The sequence below is a fragment of the Populus trichocarpa genome, chromosome 3, assembly GCF_000002775.5.
Source record: "Populus trichocarpa isolate Nisqually-1 chromosome 3, P.trichocarpa_v4.1, whole genome shotgun sequence".
NCBI classification, from domain to species: domain Eukaryota; kingdom Viridiplantae; phylum Streptophyta; class Magnoliopsida; order Malpighiales; family Salicaceae; genus Populus; species Populus trichocarpa.
This window is the reverse complement of record NC_037287.2, coordinates 16,054,000-16,078,703: the sequence shown is the minus strand read 5'-3', so window position 1 is coordinate 16,078,703 and position 24,704 is coordinate 16,054,000. Positions and strand designations below refer to the sequence as shown.

The window sequence follows — 24,704 nt, the reverse complement described above, 5'->3', positions numbered from 1 at the left end:
ATAATCACAGGGTTCTTACCAGTCAAGCTGTTTTTTGGTAGAACGTAGCCTGGGTCATTCGTGCTCCCGTCGAGGTCCAAATTTTAGCAGGATAAATCGTAAGAGAGAGGCCTCTATTCAGCTTAGCAATTACCCAAACATTGAACTTTTGCCATTGTCACTTGTGAACAATTCACAGAGGGTTTAGGGAACTAAATCTTCCGTCCGTTTGCCATTTATTTACGCTGTAAGACGCTCTTTTAACCAGTCCGGCTGCCATCATTTTAGCTGGTAATTTTTGGGTGTCAAAAAAATGATACTTGCGCCCCCAGATGCAGAAAGAGTTGTTCTACTTGAGCACAAATAGTAACGACAGATTTAAAGAGCCAGCAACCTTCCCAGATGCGGAAAGAGTTGTTCTACTTGAGCACAGATGATAACGACAAATTTAAAGCGCCGGCAACAAGGTTTCTCCTCCACTTTTTATGAATGCAAACATAAAAAATGCATAGTGTCTACCGCTTCGACCACAAAGGCATGTCAGTTGGGGACAATGTCATCCAGCCCGTGTTATGTTTCATTATTGGAACGATTTGTCATTTTTAAGTCGCAAAACAAATTTTGTCCCTCTGCTTTCCTAATTCAAAACATCAACATGGGAGTATCTCTATCTTGTGATCTCATATCTAAGGCCGAAATATGTTTCCAAAGTAGTGTGCTGTGAAGGAACAGGAACCATGGCATTGCTATCAAAAGAGCATCTATTTAACCAAGTCACATTAACCATGAAGCTGTTGTTCTATTGTTTCCTCTGCTCATCATCGTCATCCCAACCTCCATTTGAGTGCGCTCGATTTTCTGGGTGGTTTCTTGGGACTCCTCTCTGCCGAAGCTCGTTTCTTGATTGCTTGTCTGCGGTTGGCAGATTCATGTGTTCTCCTTCTCTCTCCTAACATGGAAAGTGAGAAACTCAACTATAATCTCACAGATCATTAGAAGAATGAAACGAAAATTAAAAAAGGACTTCCATTGATTGATACCTCCTCCAATGGTTCCTGATGCTCCCTCAAAATGATATCTTTCTTTTTTCCCGGCAATGGAAGAAACTTGGCTGCTTTGCTAAATAATTGAAATCCCTGAACATCTCCATTTTTTATGCTTGCTTCTAGCTGCAAAAAATTAGTGGCACAAATATGAACACTTTATATCTTGGATGACGGTAACCAAAATCATTAAGTTGGAGTTCTTGCTCTTATTTAGTTCTGCTAATACTTCAAACATTATGTTTCTGTCAGAGTCTATCTTCCATAGTTTCTTCTACTGGTCTATCATAACGATGTGAATAAGTAGAGAAACCCCAAACCAGAAGGTAACCAAAATGGTTTTATAGATGTTATACCTGAACATGAACAATTCCAAAAATAATGCTAGCAATAGGCAGCCAGCTATCCTCGGGAGACAGAGACATATTTGATCTATTGAGCCAGATAAGAAAAATTACATAATCAAATCCATGCATCCAATCCATAATCAACTAACATGTTCAAATTAACTGTAATTAAGCAGGCACTGTAGATTATCCTTGATAGCATCAGACAGTGTAATATATTAAGCCCGGAAATTGTTTGACCACACACTTAACTCTTTAATAAAGAACAAACTGATTCACATTATAAGTCCATCATCAATATATCAATCGAACTAAAATATATAGCTTCTAATCAACATTAACAAATTTGTGAAAATCTTGAATGAATACCCTGTAAACTCCAACTCAAAGTTCACATTTTGCATTAACAGTCATAACCAAATTAGCAAGACACAACATATGTGGACAACAAGTCCCAAATGTTCACACTCCATAATCACTTCCTAACCAAGAAAGACAACCTACACTACAAATCAACATCTCTTATAAAACTTAGCAAAGCATAAAAAAAAAATGGATGCCATATTAAAAAATCAGAATAAAGAGAGATAATGTAAGCATGGTACTATAAAACAAAAGGGGAAAAAAACCTCAAATAAGGGGCCAAGTAAACAAGAGAATAAATAGCATATCTCCTTTTCCCAGTATCAAGCCAAGCAAAAACCCAACTCTGCCAACAAAACAACAAAAGATCAGAACTTTATCGAGACCCAGATTCCAAAAACACAACAAATACAAAAATTTTAAAAATCAAACACAGACCAACACACTTACCAACCAATTAAAGTAAGGAATGAAACTGATGATACCCATAACAGCAATTCTCGTATCAGTAGTAGTAATCCCCGAATCACTCTCCTCCTCCTCATCCTTAGTAGCTGTGTTTGGTAAAAGCAAAGAGCTCAGCATACACACACTGATAGCAACAGCAAACGGGGTGTCGTCTGACAACGCTGCCCTGCATATTCCCCTGTTAAACTTCTTCCTCTGTATTAACAACAACAAAAAAAAGTTCAAAGGGGAGTAAAAAAAGAAGAGAATTTGCAGTGTTTTGTTTTGTTTTACCTTGATGAGGGTTTTACAGTGGTGGTGGAAAAAAGAGGGTTCTAGTTTGATGAGTGGCGAAGTTAAGTTAGGAGGTTTTAGGGAAGGAGAAAGTGAAGCGGTGGTGGCCAGTGTGATCATTGAAGGGAGGAGATGGAGATTGGGTTTTAAGGAGAGAGTGTGATCAAAGGTAGGAAGGAAGGAATTAAGGCAGAATCTTGAGTTTCGTACTTCTTGAGAAGAGTGTGTGTGGGTACATCATGGTCATACATGCTGACAGCTTCTCTCTCTCTCTCTCTCTCTCTCTCTCTCTCTATATATATATATATATATATATAAAATCGCTATAAAAAAATATATTTCGTACCATTATTATAATAATCATTTTTACTCAAATCTTTATTGTTTTTATTACTATCATCCTTAATAAAATTACTTTTTAATTATTATTTTTATATTTTAAAAGCAAAGTATTAAAAATTTTAAATTTAATTTCAACTCTTCATTGTTATTTCAAATATAATATTTAAATTAAAATGTCTTTCTAATTCCTTAATTTTCATGCCAATTAGCATACCATTGACCTCAAGGGATTTGTTTATATTGTAAAAACCAAAAAAGCCTCCAACTTAAAGAGAAAACCTCAATTAAATCCCTAATATATTTTTCATCACGAATTGAGTCTCCAATCTAATATAATGTTCAAGTAGAAGTTAACATCAAGGCTTTTGAAAGTCATGGAAGGCTTAGATCAAGATGCTGGCAAAAGGGACTCTTTTGCTCTGTTGTATTACGCATGCACTGAAATTAACTTCCATCTTTCCATGCCGGTTACAAAGCTGCTGCTAAATTGGACTCTTAATTCATGATGCCCTGACTTCACATGAAATAGAGATGTACGTGCACCCTTGACAATGAGGCCGATAGCAGGTACAACAAGCATCAAACAAAAAATCCATAAAGAGGGAAGGGGAAATTTATGGCTCTCCATTCTCTAATAGTTGTGAAATCCCCAAGTGCGTAGTAGTAGTAGCAGCAGTACAGGTGAAAGTTCTACCAACATGTACAAGATCGAATATGTATGAACAAAATAATACATTTGAATAACCTGATTAAGTATTAAGACGTATATATAAACAAACACTCGAATCTTTCTACTCTCTCATGGCAACTGATTTAAACAAACGGTTAAAAAGGAAATTTCTGTCAACTTGCAGATACACCTCGCCTGGCACAAGAAAAGATTGTTTCCGCTTGAACTTGATATGGTACGATCTTCAAAGAACTGTTTGTAACGGATTTGCAGAAGATACATGCAAACCGTACTTGTCCTTTGCAACCTTCCTCCGTAGCCATACTCGAAGATGGTTCCAATCCGGCCCATAAAAAGAATCGCAAGCACTTATCTGCATGATGTACAGCTCTTGGCTGAATTTACAAGGTTTCACTTTACGGTGATAAGAATTAAGCTTTCAGGAGTCAACATCACTCCTTTCACCGTTCTCTTCCCCACCAGTTATGGCTTTCAGCTGCTGTTGCAACTGTAAAAATGACAACATTCTCAACTTAATTCACCTCAGAACTGGGTATAAATGTTCTACATATTCAACTCTTGTGTTTGGCTCATCATGAAAGAAGGGGTGAGGCTCCTATTAGAAATCATCCTACTTCCCTAAGCGCATGATAATAAAGCAGGGCAAAGACAGCAAAATCAATCCTCACAAGCAACTTACTTGCTCATATTTTAGCTTTTCAGAATTTAGTTCATTGGTTAAATTCATCATCCTGCAACAGGTGAGTGAAAATTAAACTTACATATGTATAAAGACCAGAAAGGAAAGGTATAAACACAAGTAAGGAAAGGACAAATGATCAACCTATTTTGAAGCTCGGTGATCTTTATCAATAATGACCTCTCCCTCTCAGAGGATGCTGATTCAACCTGTGAGAATGAGTAGATCAGAGTTTGGGAATATTCCACAATGATACAGCAATCCCAATGGTCACTATGAAGTAGACTCGGTAATTTGAGGAAATGCAAAAGAAATAATCAAAAAGCAATTTTCACAAATAAGTGTCCTCTTGCAAAATGTGGAATCAACACAAGTTCAGTTATATGACCCTGCGTGCCAAGTCCCAATAAAACATCATCACCAGAGAAATACTTAGATCTTAACAATGGATATGCTTGTATACAAGAATTGAAACCCAAGAGCTGCATTATAGATAGAAAATCTGCTCACACTTCCATTATTCTCTGAACCACGAGGCAGTGGTGGCAACTTTCCATTTTGAGCAGCTGAAATAAAACACCCACAACTTGTTCAATTGCTTCACCCCTAAAATCATACCAAATAGCATGCGGTAACAGATTTGTTACTCACCTTCTACAGCCTCGGCTGGCTGCAAGCTATTCAATAAATTCATAATAATATCCTGGAATTAAAAAAAAATAATCTGATTACAAGAACGACTGGCTTTAGATTTTACAGAATTCAAGGCAAACAAACCTTGAAAGGAAAAACAACTCAACTGTAAGTCTTTACCTGTTGAATTGAGGTCTGCTGAAAAAGATTCTGAAGATGAGGCAAGAGTAATGCAGGTACACTATTGTTGTTAACCTCTTTTGGAGGCTGATTATTCACAGGCTGAGAAAAAAAAACACGAGAATATTCAGAGTCTGAGAGAAAAAGTATGAGTTATATATATATATATATATATATATATATATATAAACTAAAATGCATCAGCTTTTTACTGTGGATCAATGCAATCCACAGTAAAAGGCTGATGCCTTTTAGTTATAGGTTTTTTTTTTTTAATTTTTTTTGTTTAATTTAGTTCATTAATATTAAATTTTTTTCTATTCAGTTATTACACTCTCATGACACGGATCTCAAGTTTGACAGGTTAACCTGGTTTGGCGGGTTAACCCAGTTGACTCAGATTTTTTTTCCTTTTCTTAATTAGTTTTTTTCTTCCAATTTCATCTTTTAATATCGATTTGATTGAGAATTAAACTTCATGATTTGTTTTGTTTACTTTTCATTAGATTATCGTGATCTCATGTGGGGATTTTACTATACCTCTCATCGCAAAGCACTATTCATTGGAATAGTTCTTTGCTTTGTTGTTTTTTTCTTTGTTTTTTCCTTTTCAATTAATCTTTTTTTTTTGTTTAATTTCATTCTGTAATATTAATTTTTTTTCTATTTAGTTATCACACTTTCATGACATGACCTTGCAGCCAGACACACATCTAAGGCTCTTGGGCTTGATGTTGTAGGCAGACTCACTTAAACTTGGGTCATGCAAGTTTAATATTATTATTAATATTAAAAATATTATTATTTGTATTATAAATATTACTCTTGAGTCAGGCATTGCAGCCAGACCCAAGGCTCTTGAATCTAGCTTTGTAGATAGACCTAACACTCTTGGATCTTAGCTTTTTTTGATATTTTTTATGCCAAAAAAAATTAATCCGCGGCGCAGCGCAGGCCACCTAACTAGTGTATATATAAAAGTAAGACTTGATAACAAATCAAGTCATGCTTTATCTTGAAATTAAGAGCAAAACTACGCCCAACTTGGTTTCTAAAGCTATTGACTCAGTGGACACTTTAATTCCACCATCTTTCAAAAAGAATCTCATAAACTTGGGGATAAATTTGTTTGATCAATATCAAGAGCTACATACATCAACAAAAGGTCAAAGCACATACCATTTGCTTGGGTTCAAACATCCATTCACCAACACTAGCAGACTTTTTCAGTGGAGACTGAAAATCACAAGAACAAAACATCAAATGAGAAGGAGACAACAATAGTAGTTACTAAAAACTACTGGGTAAAGATGAGCCACTTACTTGGGAAGACCGGCGTGGAACTGTACTTAATGGAATATCCTAGGGCACATTCTTTAGTTAGTGAGAGTCAGATAATAAGATAGCATGCCATAAGAATTGAGTGTTACCTTTACAAGATCTAAATTTTCTGATGTAACTGAGAACCTCCCCTTTATTTGGACTAGATTTGTCTTCGGCTTTTCATCCAAAGAATCTCTAAATCCTATTATTGGAAACAAGTAATGATAACAAATTCATAAGCTATGTTATAGGAATGGCGGCACCATTTGATAGCTTTAAGTTCTCACTCTTTTTGGTGATTATGATGGTAATAACAAAAAAGGGGAAACTAAGTAACAATAGTGATAGCTGTGGTAATCTTTAATACAAAATGTATTTTTGTACCTCCTGAAGATTTTATGGGAGCTGAAAAACTGTTTGCTGAAGCTCGATTTGGAAGAATTAGAGGACCGCTAAAGCTTGGAGCTTTTCGAATTTCACGGGTGGCTCTTTCAGCTGTTGGCTGTCTTTCATTCTCAAACCTATTAACCAACAGACAAGAGCCTGATAATTTCAATTTGGAGCATACAGAAATATAGAGACAGCAAAGCATACACTAGTTTCATAAATTTGGGCAATAACATTCAAGTTCAAGTAAATCAGTGTTTACACAAACTAGTTTTCCTCAACAAAGACATACAGAAGGGATTGGACATTCTATCCTCGTTTCTATACTAAACATCAAAATTCAACTCCCAAAAAGCCACTATACCACATCTTTCTCTGCTAACTTTTAACTAAGGTTCTTTGGCTGCAAAATGTGAAAGAGAATGTAACACACGAGCATTATTTCTGCTAGCTTTTTAACGAAGGTTCTCTGGCTACAAAATGTGAAAGTGTGTATCGAAGAAGCATTAAGTAATTGAAGGCTAATCAAATGTAGAATTCATGTAAAACATTGTTTTCTTTAATTGATATCTTCTTTCAATATCCTATTGTAAGAAGAATGTTGTGTCAAAAGTATAAAATGACAAATTGAACTTTCATAAAATAGTAATGAAGCTCTTACTCAGGACCTGGCATTCTTCAGTTCAAGAAGGATTGTTACAATTTATTACAATCAACTCATGCTCAACAAAGCACCAGCCAATTTATAGTATCATATCTTGAAGTAATTCCAAATGCTCAATAAACTACCCATTCAACCTAATGAACTACCTTCCTTTTGCAAGTTTGGGAAGCAGGCTAGAGTTATGTCAAGTACAGGGAGCAAGGCCTTTAAGTACCATCATTAACACAAGTTACACAAACAAAACCACCACCCATGAAACATTATATTTCAAACAGCTCTAATTGGCGCATAGTTAATGCTGAAAGACAAACTAAAAAAGAAAAAAACAGACCTTTCAGAAGTGCGCCCCCTTTCTGACAATGAATGAGAAAGTACCGTACCAGGCATGAGTGGCCCGCTAAGGGTTTGGCGACTTTTCACTGTTTTGGCCTTGGCTTGCATCACATCATTTTCTGAGGTTGACGCCTTTGCTTCGGTGCTTGATCCATTTCTCTTCCACCCAACTTTTTCCTGGCTACTGGTTTCCAGCAAGTCACTTTCTGGTAACCTGCCCTTTCTGTTTAAGTTATCCACCCGAGGCAATTTACCACCACTTAATTGTCTGCTGTACTCAGCCTGCTGCATTTCACTCTTCGAATTTACATTCAATGAACTAGATTGGGAACCAGTAGTGACCTGCAAACAACAAACAAGCTCATTTGCTTGAGAACCAAAAAATTCCTAAAGCAACAGAGGTATCTCAAGAAGCAAAAGTAAATATATAAGGCCTGGTGACAACTTCAGATTAATAAAAGAAGTCTTCAGTGACAAATAACTCATCTATACCTTATCACCACCAAATTTCACACTTTCATCTTCTTCCCTCGTCTCTAGTATATCATCATCATCATCTTGCACCTAGAAGAAAAGGCACAATTATCTCCTAATTGTATAACCAACGAGAAAAATACTACCAAAATGAAGAAAAAATGCAGCCTCATTAAACAAAGCATTTAGATGGTTAGCTTACTAGAGATGCTTGGGCTTTCAAATCATCAAGGTCAAAATTCCAGGCACTAACTCCTCGATGGTACTCGCTCTGATGAGGGTAAGACAAGTCATTACATAAGAGGTCAGAAAGAAAGAAATAATAAAGTAGGTCGTGGGTACAAATACATTTGACCTATAAATGTTGCTTGTCCTCAATTATACTTTCAGTTCTTAATACACCATACTAAATACCCTGGCACAGTAGATACCGTCACCCAAGAATTTAAATGATAGCATTTTCTAAATCAGAAGAGATTATAACTGTTATTATTGGCACAAAATTAAGATAAACAGGTTTTATTGGAAAAAGAATATGTGCTTATATTTGTCTGTACTGTTGGCTTGGTTCTACAGTGGGATTGAGTAGCGAGAGCAAGTCAAGGAGCACATTTTGGTGAAGAAAGTAAAAGAAGTAAAAGAGCTATAACCTTGTTACATAATACTAATCTTATGGCATGGATTGCCAGAAAGAAAGTGCAAGCCAACATCTCTTTCCATTTAGCTGGTCAAGGAAATACCCAGTGTTTTTTGTTTCAATTGAACCATTTCTTTTATTTAAACAGGGTCTATAGTTAAAAGCTAAATGATCATATTTTATTTTATGAACAAATAGCTTCTTATGGATTATGATCTCTGGTTTAAAAAATTCTAAGGGAAAGCATAAGAAACATTTTATTGGTCAACTCATTCAACAGTAAGAAAGAAAAGGGATATTCAATTATGGGACCAAATGACACTGGTTACTGTTTGTCACCTGTTAGTGTCTTGATAAGCAATAGACATCTGTAGAACCCCAAAGCGGGGATATACTTAAATGACTAAAAAATATAACCAAAAATCAGTGTCTAAGAACAGCTGAGGGTGCTAAAACGAACATTAAACTTATGTAATCCAACCAAGCAAGAAAAGGAATAGGAAGAAATTAATGAAGAAGTATTTGCTAGGAAAGCAATGTACGATGAGCTTCTGCAAGTGCATCAATTAAACAGGTGAAAAGCATCATCTTATGACGTTGAGAAGTGTGCTAACCTGTGACAATGCCTCTTGTTCAGCTGAAGGCATTTTCTTTAGAGCCAGCTGTGCAGCATCTTTAAGCTGCAATATCTCAGCAAGTTCATAAAACAGCACAACCAGAAAAACATGAGGCACAAATCAAGCATTGTACCAATATGATCGCTAACCTGAATAGCTTTCACACGATTCCAAAGTGGGGGCAAGTCCGCAAACAACTTCTTCACAGAAAGTTCTGGAGGCTTCACATGCTTGAAAAAGGAATGTTTCAATAACTTCTCAGCAGTTGGCCTCTTTGTTTGATCTTTCACAAGGCACATTGCAACCATTTCTTTAAAAGACTGATCACAACTGGAAATCCTCAAATTAGAACCTTAATATACATTGGAAAAAGAAATCAGTGATGACAGCTATACTAGAAGCCTTCCGACATTCTTACCAGCCCAGCAAAGAAAATGGTGCAATTTTTCTTATATGTGAATGCATTTTCAGAGTAAATCAATTGTTGTGAAAATCTAGCGAGAAAGAGTTTCAATACCTTAGAGAACTTTTTATCACGATCATAATCAAGACCAGGAGGAGCATTCTGTATGGTCATGAGAAGAACCTAACAGAATGAAAGATAACAGGAAAAATAAAAGGTATCTCAGTAAGCCACTTAAATTAAAGCTTCCCTGAGCTCAAGCTGTATCTCAGTGAACATTCTTGTTGAATACTAATAAATGGAAATACCTTCATTGGAGGATATTTTGAGAAAGGTGCGTGGCCATGCGCCAACTCAAGTGCCGTTATACCAAATGACCAAATATCAGCCCTGAACAGGAAGAAAGAAGCAATCAAGCAACAAGCTTATAGGAGTTTTCTTTTCTTTCTCAATTTTAATTCACAGTCAGTTTCTTCAATAGATAAAGGTACAAGTTCTGCCTAACCATCAATTAAAAAAAAATGATATCAGAAGAAAAAAAAGAGCAGAGAGTGTGAGAGAGTTCCTCCAAGGAAAGAAGTGAAAGTATCATGAGAACTTCTGTCATCCAAAAACAAGACTAAAAAGTGTAGCCAAACTTATTTACAAGGCTTGCACACACAAGAATGCATATATACACTCAAACCCAAATTTGGAACATGACAAGTACTGCCAAGGGTTTTAGGGAACACAGGAAGTGGATGTAAACATAGCTTAATAAGTTGCAATCAGGGAAATCTAACTTGACAAATTACATTAAAAAAAAACTCACTTGGAATTATATCCACTTCCTGGCTGCAAAACCTCAGGTGCCATCCTGCAATTTGAAAGTTAAAGAGCGCGGAGGAAAACACTTTCTAGTATAAATACATCTCAAAACTCAAATTACATATAAATCATTACTGATAATATTTACCAGCATGGAGTCCCCACAAAAGTATTTCTGGAGCGTTGTCGATCACCTGCATCAAACATGCAAGCTGAAACACCAAAATCAGCAAGCTTTACATCTCCATTTGTATCCAGTAGTATGTTTCCAGCCTGCAAAAACAATTGAAAATAAAAGTTAACATGAGACATGGTGTTGAAAAATAAAAAAGAGAAACTTGGACCATCTGGTGAAATAACTGTGCCATCTTAATGCTTTGCTGACCTTAACATCCCGATGAATATGCCCTTGTTGATGCAGGTACTCCAAAGCCTTGAGGGTTTCTTTTAGAATAGAACCGATAGCAGGCTCCTCAAATCCATCAGAATATGCTATCTTCATGAGGTGCAAACAAGAACCCTCAGCCATGAATGGCATGACCACCCATAGATTATGGTCAACAACAAACGAACAATATGCTCTAATAAGATTTGGATGATCTATCAAACTCATGGTTTGAGCTTCCCTCCTTATGTCATCCTATATTAAAAAAATGCATCAAATAGCCACTTAAATAAACAATGGACATTAATGAACAGCTTACACAGACAAAATCAGTAAGAAGAGCAGAGTTTAACTAATAGAACAACTGAAAATATCTACTATCAGGACAAATGCACAAACCCAGAGCAATAGTCTTTCAAATATTCAATAAAAGCTTCCAAGCACATTCCTTTTCTGGGTTTTATATCACTACGATCAGAAAGCTAGCAGTATCTGAAATCCATTCACCAACATATGACTGAATTTTGCAAAATCTTATATCCAGCTCCAAAAGGTTAGTCCAAGAGATACCAGCCCTTTTTGTAACTTCATTTCACTAACTAGTGCTGTGACTTGTAATCGGTGCTTTATTAATTATTCCATTCCATAATTATAAGTATGCAAAAAATATGATAAAAGCCAAATCACCATAATCCGAAATGTTTTCTTTAACAGCAAGCGCTGCACCAATCAGTATGAGTTAGTGAGCATTAAACTTCAAAATGCTGAAATTGATTTTTATCAAAAATGTTATTTTCACCTACTGAATTAAGAAGGCAAACGTGTAAGCATACATAATTATATATGAAAAGCATACTGCAATTACCAATTTCAAGTCTGCCAAATTTTTCCACTTTGATCCGATTTAACTAAAATTCACATATGAGTCTCGAATTCATTAAAAATAATTTTACAAATGCATTAAAACTTAAAAACTCTGAAATAAAAACTTATCGAATTTGACCTGTATCTATAATTCAAAGTGAAAAGTTCATTGTAGATGAGCAATCCTATACTATATCGAATCAAGACCGCTAAATTAACAAAAAAATCATAAATCAAATTCAAAAACAATCACAGTCACAAGAATGAACCCAATTATCACTTAAAATCTCAATCAATCCGCTTCTCTGCTGACTATAACGACTCAATAAAAGTTCATTCAAAGCTAAAAAAACCAAACAATTCACAATTCGATCAAATCAAACACGATCTGACCTAAAATCACAGTAAAAATCACTTCAAATTACAAGAAAAATCAAGTAAAAAATGAGTCAAGACAGTAAGAAAAAAAGTACACGAACCAGATTAATGTTGCAACGATCGAGATCCAAACACTTGATAGCGACGACTTCATTGAACGGAATATAGATCGCTCTATAAACAACGGCACTCGCTCCATATCCTACTTCTTCTAGTAACTTGTAATCAATTGGATTCACTGTGTATGTCTTTCCCATCCTGCCCATCCACCGTCGAGATAGCGAATCTTCCACCACCACCACTTCCGGTAGTAATCGACGGTTCTGTAACTCTCTCTTTTCTTGGTGAGATTAAAATGTTGCCGTTTTAAGGGATATAGGGGCGTTTTATTTTGATTGATTCGTTGACCGCCGATAATACAAAGAATCTGGAGAGAGTGGAGACTAGAGAGAGGGAGGCGATGACGTGGAGAGAGTGATGTGTTAGGATTTTGACACGTGGAAAGAGTTTATATTGGATGGCTGGGACCTACTTCGTGCTTTGCTTTTTTTTATATATATAGTTAAAGGGTGTGTTTAGTTTTTTTGTTGCTGAAATTGTGGCTTGTGCATGGCTCATGAGTTTTGTATATAACTGAGTTATATTTAATTTCAATATTAATCTTAATTATAAAAATAAACACATTTAAATTTAGATTCACGCCTCGAGCTGGATTAAAAAAAAAAATTCGAGTAAAAAGAAGTTAACGGTAGTATTTTAAAAAAAAATAAGAGAAATAGAAATGGGTTAAAACTTAATTAATTTGATGACATAGATAAAAAAAAAAAAAATAGGTAACAACAACAATAAATAAAAAAAACAATATTGATCTAAGTCAAACTGAGTTAACGCGTGAAACTTGTGACCTAGCATATATGATCGGGATAACTCTATAGAATGATGAAATTAAAAAAAATTAATTAAAAAAAAAACCTAGAAAATCTAAGTCAACTTGGTCCAATCTTTTAAACTCGTGACCAACAAGGTTAGCAAAATTTCAATCAATAAAATATTAAAGGACAAAATCAAAAAAGAAAGTTCAAATAAAAAAAAGATTAAAAAACAAAACAAATAGCAATCAAAAAAATAAAGATCAAACCTGACATAAAATAAATAAACTAAAATATTGAGGGGTGCAATTGAAAAAATAATTCAATTAAGAGAATGATATAAAACATTGGGGATGTAATTATAAATATAATTTAATTAAAAAAATCATAATTAAAAGAATGTTGACCAAGTCTAAAAGGTAAATAAATAAAAAGATGATTAAATTGAAAGAAAATTCCAATGATATGGATTATTTAAAATAAAAAAATATTGGGATCAAATCCGAAAAAAATTAAAGGGCTGCTTTGAAAATGTGCAGGGGAAGGCTCTAAAACCGAGGAAGAGAGAGAAAAAAGAAAAAAATAGTCATCGGTGCAAAACCTGATATTTTTTTACCACACATGACAACCTAGGAATGAAGGCAACGTTGTGAGCATTAAAACATCATCATGAAAGCTGGAGTTTGACAGTCAAACGACACTATACACGTAGTCTGAATATCACAGGAGGACTCATGTGTGATTGTCACGTGAAACCAAGTTTTTAAAATAAAATAATATTTTATATATGTCAAAATACTAAATTACCCCTGGTTAGATTCAATAATTACAAAAACAACAAAGCTAAAAAGAAAAAGAAAAAGCCTTAACCCAGGGAAAAGATAATTTTAATTCAATGGCATTGTAGTTATTTAACTGTGTATCTAAAATGAAAAAAAAAAAAAAAAACCTTCCCACCATCATATTAATTTTTGTCTCAAATGTCATATAAGTCATTTCACCACGTAAAAATAAATAAAAGACTGATCACAAGGCCAATTATGTTATGTTTATAAATGTAAAATCATCATTTTACCATTCAAATACATAATGTCAATGACTTTGTGGCTATAATGAACAATGCTACAGGATAAGAGCATCTCCAAGGGGAGATGCTATTTTAAAGAGGCAAATTAATAAAATAGTATTTTAAATAGTATATATATAGCTATTTTTACCATGCATGTTCCAATGGAAAAAAGCCATTTGAAAAGCCAATTCTATTAGAGTGGAATAAATAAGTGTTTTATTTTTTTTAATGATTTTAATGTTATTTTTTTTTCCACATGGCTAGATTTAATTGGTTTATTTTTTTGTTGGCCCCACTTTGTTAGTTTTGGCTCTTTTGAGAGATATGTAGGAATAGCTTTTGTGGGAAAGAAAAGGCATTTTAGCTTCTTGTTTGGCTCCTCCCTTGGAGTATGAAAAACAAGCAAAGAAAAGCTAAAATATTAGTTTTTTATTTTTGGCTATCCATTTAGCTTCTCCATTGGAGATGCTCTAAGTAGGAGCCCTTTTGGTTTCTTTTAATTTGTGAATTTGATGATTTTCAGCCAATATTTGCAAGTATGGCAACATAAAAATAAAATTCTTTTTAATGCATTAGTTAGATTGTATAGATGATACTAGACATGGGCTCGTGTTACATTCAGGTACAACAAATATATATATATTTTTTTAAAAAAAAGTCTAATAACTCATGTTATAGTCTTGACCAACCAAATAAACTGATTTTTTATTAAATAGAAAAAAAAGGTGATGATAGCAAAAAAAAAAAAAAAAAAAACAAAACAATCACGATAACTCAAGTAAAAAACCATTATCTAAGAGAAAAATAATGATATTATTTAATTTTCAATCAATTAAATATGAAAGAACAAAATATGGTAAGAAAACAACAAAAAAACCCAGTGTAAGTCAATCCAAGCTAGCATAATAGACTTGTAATACGAGGATTAAGGGGTGAGTCAATCCGGGTTAACCCACCAAACCTGTATCCCAGGTCATGAGGTTGGGATAATTCGATAGCCAAAAAGAAAAGATGTCAACCGGTGACCCAAGTTATCAGACCAAAAATACCATGCATGAAAAAATTACGAAACAAAATCCCCAAAAAATGAAATGCTTAAGGACAAAATCAGAAAAAAAAAATCATAGAAAAAGATTCAAAATAAATAATAACAATTAAAATAATAAGATTTAAAATTAAATTAAAAAATAAATTAGAGAGAAACAAAATTTTTTTGATTTAGGGATTAAATTGAAAAGAATAATAACTTTAATAAAAAGATAAAAAAAATCAGGATCAAATTGTAAAAAATAACATACCATAAATTTAGATTAAATAATGAAATTAAAAACTAATAAAACTTTTATAAAAGGATCTAGAAAAAAAAATCATAAATCAAAATCATAAATTTTAAATTGAAAAAAAATAAAAAATGTCTAATTTTAGTGTGAGTGTATGAAAGTTAATGTAATTATACTATTATCAGTAAAACAAAAAAGAAGAGTAGATTAAATTACTTTTCAGGTGGATTACCTACCACCTGTATAGTTACTCTAATACATCCATACAAAAAATAATTATAATCCTCTCCTTGTAAAAATAAAAGTAAAGCTTATTGTTCAATTAAATTTTAACAATATCTGAAACAAATTCCTATGTGATCCCGACACAAATTTTTAACCATAACTTGTTGATTTAAGACGTGAGGTATTGGCAAATTTGAGTTTTGTTTGGTAGTTTTTATTTGAGAGAATCACAAAGATATTTGAAGTTATGATTTTTTTTATATATATTTAGTCATGAAAGAGTCTATTTAGAATCAAAATAAATGTAAAATTAAATTAAATTATACATATGATTTGAATTCAATTGATAATTTATTATAATTTTTATACTTAAAATAAAGTATTAAATCTTATAAATGAACTCAATTATACTTTTAGAATATTTAATTATAAAATTATTTTATCTTTGATTTAGAATTACATTTGACATATTTTCAGTAAATAATTTGATATTAAGACCGGTGGTATTATGTGCAATGACCTCCTCAAGTTTTCTGGTGTCTGAACTTACTATTCAGAGTAAAAACATGGTCTGTAGATTGAATGAAGAATCTGTTTCTCTTTTCTTGATCAGATTCAATGGAGAATCCCCTGAACAAGAGAAGGGAAGGGAAGAAGTCTCAAACTTTCAAGATATAACGAGGCAAAAAGAGAAAACGAGTTGCCATTTTAGAACTGATGTGAAAGAAGAGTCTGTTGGAACTTCCAATGAAGAACAGGAACTGTAAGTGCCAAAAAAATAATGGTTCTCGGGGACACCGTTTAATATATGCTGACAATGTCCGGCGTTTCCAGGTTACAAGGAAGCTGCCCATATTTTAGGTAAATGTGGCTGTGGATTAAAAAAATTAAGTGGTTAAAAAGTATGATTAGTTGGATTTAGATATGTGTTTGGTAAAAATTATAGTTAAGGTTTATATGTAGAAAAAAAACATGTATAAAATATTTGATAATTATGTTTGAAAATGTGGTTATGACTGATTTTTAAAGTGTTTTTTACTTAGAAATGCATCAAAATATTTTTTTTATTTTAAAAAAATTATTTTTGATATCAGCGCATCAAAATAATCTGAAAAAATAAAAAAATTATTAATTTAAAGTAAAGAAAAAAATAAAAAAAAATTAAATTTTTTCAAAAGCGTTTTGTAAAGCAAAAACAAACAAAATCTTACGAAACTCAATTAAAAAAAAAGTAAAAACTGCATTTCAAACTCAATTTTTTATAAAATCTCTCGATACAAAACACAATTTAATTTGTTATTAAATATTTATTTCGTTTTTGCACCGCAAACTAAAAACTAGTTACAAAACAAACGCATCAAACCACAGAACTTTTCAATTCCACATGGGAAATTTAAATTCGGCAAATGGCAATGTTACACTAGCAACACCGTATTCCTTTTCCATTGTTTAAATATTTATTATGAATTTTAAGAATTGCGCTGAATTGTTAGCAACCTAAGAGTAAATGGCTAGTTAATCATTCTCTTCAAAAAACTATAAAAAGTTAGTCAGATCACGAGTCTGATAGGGTGGTTGGTATCTATATAATATATCTTATTTTTAATATTATTTTTTTAAAAAATATTATCTTGAAGCTTTTGTAGGTATAGGTAAAGCCACCTCACAACAAACTATAAATCTTCAGAGTTTGCCAAAATTATAGAATAGTTTCATATGTTCATGCCCAGAAACCTCCAAGAACAAGTAAATGTTAAGAAACATTAACATATAAAACTGATGTCTATTATAGAATACTGTTTTCCTTTTCAAATATAACCTCTCAAGTGCCTCTTTTGTTCTTTTACTAAGCTCCACTAGTTGTTGCAGGTCCAGCAGCCTGCATAGAAGCAAGAAAAAACCGATCAATCCACAAGAGGGCCTTTCCCATTACATGGTCTCGAGAGCATGCTTGGATGTATATTAATTTCACCAATTGTAACAATCTTTTTGCAGAATATAGTGTCTTTAACCAAAATCTAGTGAATGAAGCGAATATCACAAAACAGACTAGTAGAGCATAAATAATCAACACTCTCGGCACAAAACAGGGAGAGGGAACTAGTAAAAAGTTTGAAATGCTTACCGATCGATTGACAGGAGAGATCATGAATGCATTGCAGATTAAAACAAAGTTAAACTAAAAAAAGGCCACGTTCATGAATGGTAACCGGTCACATGCACAAGGATGAATACAAGATGAACACGCGAGTAATTCAAGAACGAAGAAAATTTAAAGAGAAAACATCCCAATTCATATCAATCCCAAAGAGCAGTTAAGGAGATTAAGACATGACCTGTACCTTTTGCTACCGAGTCTAGTTTGATCTATCAAGTAAAGCGAGACTCTCAACAAAATAATCAGCGTAGTCATCAAGTAACACCTCCAGCCCCGTATCATGAATTTCCTGTGTCTGAGGATCACATGAAACTAACTGAGAATTTGCATATCCTGCCATTAATATCTCTCCATTACTCCTAAAAACCACCGGCCTTGCTATATCGAGCATTTCAATCCGGTATTGTTTGTCCCATGATTCCCTCGTACCATATTGGCTCATCACCCATACCTCACAAACATAATTTCCGCCATAATCCTTAAGGACATTGAAAGAAAGAGAGTTCTTGAACACTGAAATGGACATCGCTGCTATCCGTTCCGTCGGATCGAAACATTCAGGCAGCATTAACTCTCCGAATGAATTATTGCTTAAATCAAAGGATAGTGCCAGCATACCGTTATTTTCTCTAGGATGTAGAAGCCAGTGAATGACCCCATTTACAATGGCCGGATTGCCAAAGCCATGGAGGGTGATGCTGCGCAAAGTATCTTCATTCGCAAGACTACTGCTGACATCAGCGTTTTCATTCCAAGATCCTGAATTGAGCGAGTAAAATTGAAAAGCAAATGGACGCTCGTCCTCATATTCTGGGCTTTTTAGCCTCACAACCCTGGCAACCTTATAGTCGTCACTTTGTGGATCATAGCCAAGGCCCAATAAAGTCTTGTCAATAGCAGCCCATGAACTCGGAGCTGGAAGATCCAAAGTTTTTCTAATTGATGGGTTCCACAAGACAAGTCTTCTGCTGCTATCGATTTGGAGATATTGACTCGAAAGACATGCAACGCCATTACAACAACCAATAAAATCAAAAAGACCAGCTTCGCAATGAGGGTCTTGGCCTGGCGGTAGGAGGGGCTTGTCTCCTCCTGCTACTCCTGGGTTCGAGTCTTCATGTGCACGCCTGTCATCCCCGCGGTGTCTTACATGCCCACTGAGTTTGCAGGGTGTTCAGTGGGCCGTGGGATTAGTCGTGGTGCGCGCAAGCTGGCCCGGACACTCACGTAAATCAAAAAAAGACCAGCTTCATTCGGAATAGGAAACTCCAAACGTGAGCGCATATCTACACGATCATTATCAAGATGCAAAGAGTAAGATACTACAGGATTTTCGGTTCGAAGGAGAAGCAGTTGTTTGGCTTTGTCCAGATGGTTCTTCATGAAGCCAGGGCTAGTAACGAGGGAGTTCCATGATTTTGATGCACACCTGAATCTCAACATAGATTTGACGGGTAATTTTAAGAGAATCTGCATCACCATATCTTTCGTAATAGAATCCTTCGCCACTCCTGTCATCTTGATGTCTATCTTGGAAGGCAGTTGCTGCTCAGAGAAAAGGGTTACAAAATTGTGAGATAGAAAGAGAGAGAAGGTTTTAAGGATGAAAATTTAGGGTAAGCTTGTTTAAATATAAGAAAAATATTCTAATTAGTAAAATCTTAATTAAATTAAAAATTCTAATCTAAATAGAAAAAGAAATCCAAATATAATAAGGAATTTAAGTTCCGTTCAGTTTCGATAACCATGTAAATTAATCCAATACATTGATTTTGTAAGGAGATATACAGCGAGATTCCAGTCTTTTATTTGTATTTTATTTCGACTATATCAATACAGCGAGATTCTAGCGTTTTATTTCGACTATATGATCAAAACTCTAATAAAATTATACTTGTAAACCAACAATTGGAAATTTGGAATTTGGAACTAAAAAACTCCCTTTTAGGATGAGCTTGACGCTATCCTTTGAAAAGAAGAAGAAGAAAGAAACAGAGAGCAAGGCTTTTTTTTTTTCTTCAATACACTCTCTGTCACTTCCTCCTTCAAAAGTTAACAACAGCGGATCGGAGAATTGCTTGTGAACGAAGACTTGTTCGCGGCTAAAGAGACAGAGGACAGGAACGATGCCATGCTTCTTGCTTATCGGGTAAAGTGGCGGCAAGTACTGGGAAAAAATGGTTTTTCCTTTCCCTGGGAGAACGATAGTGTAATTAAGCTCTACAAAATCCTTTCAATATCTTCGCTGGGAAGCAAAGTGACGTTAATGTCGGTCTTTGTCATTCCCTCCTGCTCTTGCTTGTTATGTGCAGGTAGCATGCATGCACTTGAAGGTTCAAAAAAGCAAGACCGAAACATCCGGGTTGTGTTAGTGATAAGAGTTTAAGATCAAGAGATTTGTTTTTTTATGGTCTCAGGTTCGAGCCCTGTGGTTGTTTATATGATGGCCACTAGAGGATTACATGGTCATTAACTTCAGGACCCGTGGGATTAATCGAGGTACACAATGACCCGAACACCCACATTAAACTAAATAATAATAAATAAAAAAAAGGCAGGCCCGAGTGGAACTGAAGGCGCTCTATTCTTACTAGCCTAGGAAGACTGGTCCTTCCACCATGTGATTATGTTACCCAAGCCCTTCCATCTATCCCTTCATGCCCTAAACATGGCGCCGCCCTTCTCATACAAATCTTCCATGCATGTCAGTTTAATCAATATTGTAGGTTTATCACTGTAAGCAACAATATATAGTTGTAGAAAAGCCCGAGTTTGTAGTAATGGTGACTGGCTTGGAGAAACAGTATGACTGGCTTGGAGTAAAAAGTGAGAATGCTCACAATGGAAGGGTCAATGTGACAAAAAAAATGAAAGTAGAGGTGCATTTCGTGATTTTACCTCTTATAACAAAAGGGTATTGACTATTGAGCACTTGACCTTAGAAAATCTTGAGAGGGACATGTTGGCACTTACAAGAGGGTTTAATCTCAACTGGAAGCTATTCTCCAACTCCAACCACTCTAGAACCCTAATTCCTTCTCTCATTAAACTCCCTCTCATGGTAGCCACGCGTCCTTCAGTTTCTTCTCCTACTTACTCCACTGGATCTCCTGTTAACGTGCCCCTAAAGCACGTGGGCACACACAATGGCAGCTTTCACTGTGACGAGGCTCTTGGCTGCTTCATGATTCGCCTCACTAGCAAGTATTCCAATGCTGAAATTGTACGAAGCCGCGATCCGCAGGTAATAATAAAGCAAACCCATATATTTTTTCCGATGGTTTGATGCTCTACTCCCTGTAAAGACTCAAAATTTGGGGGTTTAGAGTAGGGAAGGTTTAAAAATTTGACGGCTTGGATTTGTCAGTACTGCAAACCCAATTTCTGTTTTGTTGCCTAGAAATAATAGATACTGAAGTAATTGAAACGTTGGGCGGTGTAAAGTTGGTAAATATGAGAATTTAAAGGCGTGGTTTTGTTAGTGTTTTGGAGGATTTTGGAATTTACTTATATTTTTTTCTCATTTCAATTTGCTAGTCGTGCTAAAAAAATGCAGAATGATGTGCTGGAAGGTGAGCATTGTTTTATGAGAATGGGAGTTTGCATATGGGGGTTGTGGGATTTAAAGTTTTCTAGTTACTCTTTGCATGTAGATTTATTGTCAGCTAATAACAGAGCTTGAGCTTGTAGTTTGGTTGTGTATTTATGTAGGCCGCGTGTGAATTGATTTGGGGTTGTTTCAGGTGTTGGAGGGTCTTGATGCCGTGCTTGATGTTGGAGGCGTGTATGATCCAAGTCGTGATCGGTATGATCACCATCAAAAGGGTTTTGGGGAGGTTTTTGGACATGGGTTCTCTACCAAGCTTAGCAGTGCTGGACTTGTGTATAAGGTATTCATTTGTTTAATTGCAAATGAATGCATGTAGTGTGGAATTTAATAGAAGTTCTGTGTACAATTAAACTATGGCAGTTTAACTATTTTCTTGATTATCAATCTGATTTTTACTTTCTTTCTTTAGCACTTTGGAAAGGAGATTATAGCCAAGGAGCTTCAAGTGGATGAAGGTCATCCAGATGTGCACCGCTTGTTCTTGGCTGTTTACAAGAGCTTTATGGAGGTGCTAACTTCTTCATATGTTTGAGAAATTTAGGTTACAATCCTTATTAATATAATGGATGGTGTTCAGAACTGTTCTTGAGATCTTGCTTTGTGCACCAAAGATTCTACTCATGCTCTTTGCCAAAAAACCATGGGTTATATCAGTGTCCTATACTATACTTCTTATTTTGATCACGTCAAAGTTTTCAAAAGATGATGCTGCATTTTTCAATGGTATTTTAGATAACTTTGGGCATGAACATCTATGTGTGGATGTTTAGGTTTGCAAACAATTATAAGATGAACCACTCATGAACTTAGGAAGTATAATCATGTCTTCTGGATAAAAGAATTCTGCATGAAGCTTCAGTATCAATTGAAACACTCCATGCAATGTATGGGTGGTGCTATGTGGAAAGTTGGGTTGGGCTGGTCCCATTCTAACATTGATATTGTGTGAACTCAACAGTCCTCATTTCCTTTGTCCACAGTTTTATGATTGTTATTTGTTATGACTGTAATCTTTTAAATAGTGTGATTACCAGAGCTTTATTGGTTTTCGACACCATTCCTGGTTTCATTCAATTGCATTGAATTACCACGGGACCAACCTGTCATGTTTCCTGATGTCTTCATAACCTGAAAGTTTCGATTCAATCTGGATGCTTGTTTCTGTTGCTCATCTTGTTTGGCAGTGGTTAACTTTTTTTCTTTTTTTTTGTATCATTCAAGAAATCCTTGTTTTATTTGCTGCAGGCAATCGATGCCATTGACAATGGAATCAATCAATATGATACAGACCAGCCTCCAAAATATGTGAATAACACACATTTGTCTTCAAGAGTTGGGAAATTCAACTTGGATTGGACAGATCCTGATCAATCATCTAAGAAGGAGAATGAGGCATTTGAACGAGCAATGGCTCTCGCTGGCAGTGAGTTTTTAGATGTGAGTTTTTACTTTGTTTCAAGAGTTAGGTTTTTCAACAAACTCTTCAATAGCCTTTTTTTTTTTTTTTTTTGCTATCATTCATTTCCTTTTTCCTCCATTAGCTGTCCATGTTGTGAGAATAAAGGGTTCTGACATGCATTTCCTGGTATTCATAACCTTATAGTCACTGACCATATCTTATTTACAGAATGTTCGCTTTCATGCAAAATCTTGGTTACCAGCTCGATCAATTGTAATGGAATGTCTCGCAACTAGATTTGATGTTGATCCTAGTGGTGAAATTATGGTCTTGAAAACATTTTGCCCTGTAAGTTAATATGTGCACATGCTCTTGCACTTATGTTGACTTCTGTTATTCTAGTGATACCTTTTGTCTTTATGTGCTTCACTGCTGTGTATATGTTACAAATGATACTGGTTTCACTATTGCCTTCGTGTATCATGATGGGATTGGTAGTGCTTTGATAATTGCTTGAAACCTGCATATTCAACCCTCAAACCTCGAAAAATGAAAGAAGAAGAAGAGAAAAGCAGTTTGCATTTATGCAATAGAAATAATTGGCTGCTATATGTAGTCCTTAAGTTGGCACAATTCTCTCATGTGATGGTACTATCATCTTGCATTAGGAACTTATTTTTGTCTGGCCATATCTTCTACACCATGGATGAAAAAAAGATGCAGCTATAAACTCTAATTTCCAGAGAATTCTGATTGCATTTTGTATCTTACAGTGGAAACTTCACTTGTTTGAGCTCGAGGGTGAACTGAAGATTGATCCTTTGGTTAAATATGTTCTCTATCAGGTACGTTATGCTTATGCATAGCTTTGTTGGTTTCATTTTCAGATTATTATCTTCTGTTTAAAATGAAGAAACATTCTTTGCAGTCCCTATCATTAGAATATATGACACGCGAAGGAAATTTCAAGGGTGGTTTTCTCTTGATGGTGTTTTAGCATGTGTAGATTGAGGTTAATGAAACTCTCAGATGTGTTTGGTTCCTTGACCTTAGGGTGAGAAGCTACTATAGAAATCGCCAATCCCCAACCCTGACACACATAACAAAGTCAAAATAAAGGAAAAAATAGAGGTCGTCCAGGTCTAGCTGTTAAGTTTATGCCTGTGAAATTTAAGAATACTTGCGATAATTTAATATTTTGCAGGATGACAGGAGCAAACAGTGGCGAGTGCAGGCAGTTGCGAAATCACCTGACAGTTTTGAGAGCCGGAAGGCTCTCCCAGCTCAGTGGCGAGGTCTGAGGGATGATGACCTCTCGAGGGAGTCTCAAATCCCTGGTGGTGTTTTTGTCCACATGAGTGGGTTCATTGGTGGGAATCAAAGCTTTGAGGGGGCTCTGGCCATGGCAGGAGCTGCATTGAAACTTTAAAACACAGAAGAGTGGTTTTATAAAAAAAATTAGAGACATCACATAATTCTAGCAAAGATATAAACTCATTAATTGTCTTCATATTTGAAATCTTGTCTCTGATTTTTGTTGGCTTTCACCAATATCGGAACCCATGTTATTTTATTAGCACTATTTATTTCACAAGTTTTGCTACTCTATTCTCAACTCTTCTCTATTTGTTTCCAATAGCACACAATTTGCTGCTGTCTGTGTGTGAATGTTCCACCGTCCAAAATATTGCAACAAGGAAGCCACATGGTCAACGGGGGTTTCTTTTTCCTGAATCATAATACAATTCCTCCAGGTGCGAATTTGAACATGAAGGTTTGAGGATTTCTTCTGTTGAATTGTTTTAGCTGAAGTATTTTAATTAA

General features: G+C 35.0%; 4 protein-coding genes across 6 annotated transcripts; 1 reads left to right on the top strand and 3 right to left on the bottom strand.

Annotated features, from left to right (window-relative positions):
• Positions 1 to 523: 523 nt before the first annotated feature.
• LOC7497516 (uncharacterized) lies at positions 524 to 2,754 on the bottom strand. The gene is made up of 6 exons (XM_002303652.3): positions 2,474 to 2,754; positions 2,183 to 2,395; positions 1,999 to 2,078; positions 1,379 to 1,454; positions 1,020 to 1,148; positions 524 to 928 (listed from the first exon to the last, which is right to left on the bottom strand). Exons 1-6 carry the CDS (start codon positions 2,591 to 2,593, stop codon positions 779 to 781), a joined length of 768 nt encoding a protein of 255 aa, XP_002303688.1. The 5' UTR covers positions 2,594 to 2,754; the 3' UTR covers positions 524 to 778.
• Positions 2,755 to 3,418: 664 nt separating this feature from the next.
• Positions 3,419 to 12,727, bottom strand: LOC7497515 (serine/threonine-protein kinase BLUS1). Of its 3 annotated transcripts, none has more exons than XM_024597645.2 (21): positions 12,372 to 12,724; positions 11,029 to 11,283; positions 10,792 to 10,916; positions 10,648 to 10,692; positions 10,145 to 10,226; positions 9,951 to 10,019; positions 9,583 to 9,753; positions 9,431 to 9,496; positions 8,382 to 8,450; positions 8,198 to 8,269; positions 7,704 to 8,047; positions 6,706 to 6,842; positions 6,429 to 6,523; positions 6,322 to 6,360; positions 6,178 to 6,234; positions 4,999 to 5,100; positions 4,837 to 4,888; positions 4,696 to 4,751; positions 4,330 to 4,394; positions 4,186 to 4,237; positions 3,419 to 3,993 (listed from the first exon to the last, which is right to left on the bottom strand). In XM_024597645.2, the coding sequence occupies exons 1-21, from the start codon at positions 12,534 to 12,536 to the stop codon at positions 3,925 to 3,927; spliced, it is 2,187 nt and encodes a 728-aa protein (XP_024453413.1). In that variant the 5' UTR covers positions 12,537 to 12,724; the 3' UTR covers positions 3,419 to 3,924. The 3 variants fall into 3 exon arrangements, 2 of the variants coding, with proteins under 2 accessions (XP_024453413.1, XP_024453414.1); XR_002980954.2 differs by having other exon boundaries at positions 3,961 to 3,993; positions 4,330 to 4,574; positions 12,372 to 12,727; XM_024597646.2 differs by lacking the exon at positions 10,648 to 10,692 and having other exon boundaries at positions 12,372 to 12,726.
• A 4,685-nt stretch (positions 12,728 to 17,412) lies between these two features.
• Positions 17,413 to 19,389, bottom strand: LOC7465339 (F-box protein CPR1-like). Its single transcript, XM_052451669.1, has 3 exons — positions 19,116 to 19,389; positions 18,056 to 18,984; positions 17,413 to 17,592 (listed from the first exon to the last, which is right to left on the bottom strand). Exons 1-2 carry the CDS (start codon positions 19,387 to 19,389, stop codon positions 18,071 to 18,073), a joined length of 1,188 nt encoding a protein of 395 aa, XP_052307629.1. The 3' UTR covers positions 17,413 to 17,592; positions 18,056 to 18,070.
• A 1,411-nt stretch (positions 19,390 to 20,800) lies between these two features.
• LOC7497514 (uncharacterized) lies at positions 20,801 to 24,488 on the top strand. Its single transcript, XM_002304541.4, has 7 exons — positions 20,801 to 21,115; positions 21,615 to 21,761; positions 21,891 to 21,989; positions 22,727 to 22,918; positions 23,109 to 23,228; positions 23,654 to 23,725; positions 24,085 to 24,488. Exons 1-7 carry the CDS (start codon positions 20,831 to 20,833, stop codon positions 24,307 to 24,309), a joined length of 1,140 nt encoding a protein of 379 aa, XP_002304577.2. The 5' UTR covers positions 20,801 to 20,830; the 3' UTR covers positions 24,310 to 24,488.
• The last annotated feature ends 216 nt before the right edge of the window (positions 24,489 to 24,704 follow it).

Coding starts and splice junctions, on each gene's coding strand:
- LOC7465339 (XM_052451669.1), bottom strand. CDS start 19,389: ATGACAGGAGTGGCGAAGGATTCTATTACGAAAGATATGGTGATGCAG. Junction 18,985..19,115: donor TCCTATTCCGAATGAAGCTG/GTCTTTTTTTGA, acceptor GTGCACATGAAG/ACTCGAACCCAGGAGTAGCA.
- LOC7497516 (XM_002303652.3), bottom strand. CDS start 2,593: ATGATCACACTGGCCACCACCGCTTCACTTTCTCCTTCCCTAAAACCT. Junction 1,455..1,998: donor TACTTGGCCCCTTATTTGAG/GTTTTTTTCCCC, acceptor CTGGCTCAATAG/ATCAAATATGTCTCTGTCTC. Junction 1,149..1,378: donor TTGGAATTGTTCATGTTCAG/GTATAACATCTA, acceptor AATTTTTTGCAG/CTAGAAGCAAGCATAAAAAA.
- LOC7497514 (XM_002304541.4), top strand. CDS start 20,831: ATGTTGGCACTTACAAGAGGGTTTAATCTCAACTGGAAGCTATTCTCC. Junction 21,116..21,614: donor TACGAAGCCGCGATCCGCAG/GTAATAATAAAG, acceptor GGGTTGTTTCAG/GTGTTGGAGGGTCTTGATGC. Junction 23,726..24,084: donor TTAAATATGTTCTCTATCAG/GTACGTTATGCT, acceptor AATATTTTGCAG/GATGACAGGAGCAAACAGTG.
- LOC7497515 (XM_024597645.2), bottom strand. CDS start 12,536: ATGGGCAGGATGGGAAAGACATACACAGTGAATCCAATTGATTACAAG. Junction 9,497..9,582: donor ATCGTGTGAAAGCTATTCAG/GTTAGCGATCAT, acceptor GAGATATTGCAG/CTTAAAGATGCTGCACAGCT. Junction 8,270..8,381: donor TGAAAGCCCAAGCATCTCTA/GTAAGCTAACCA, acceptor CTTTTCTTCTAG/GTGCAAGATGATGATGATGA.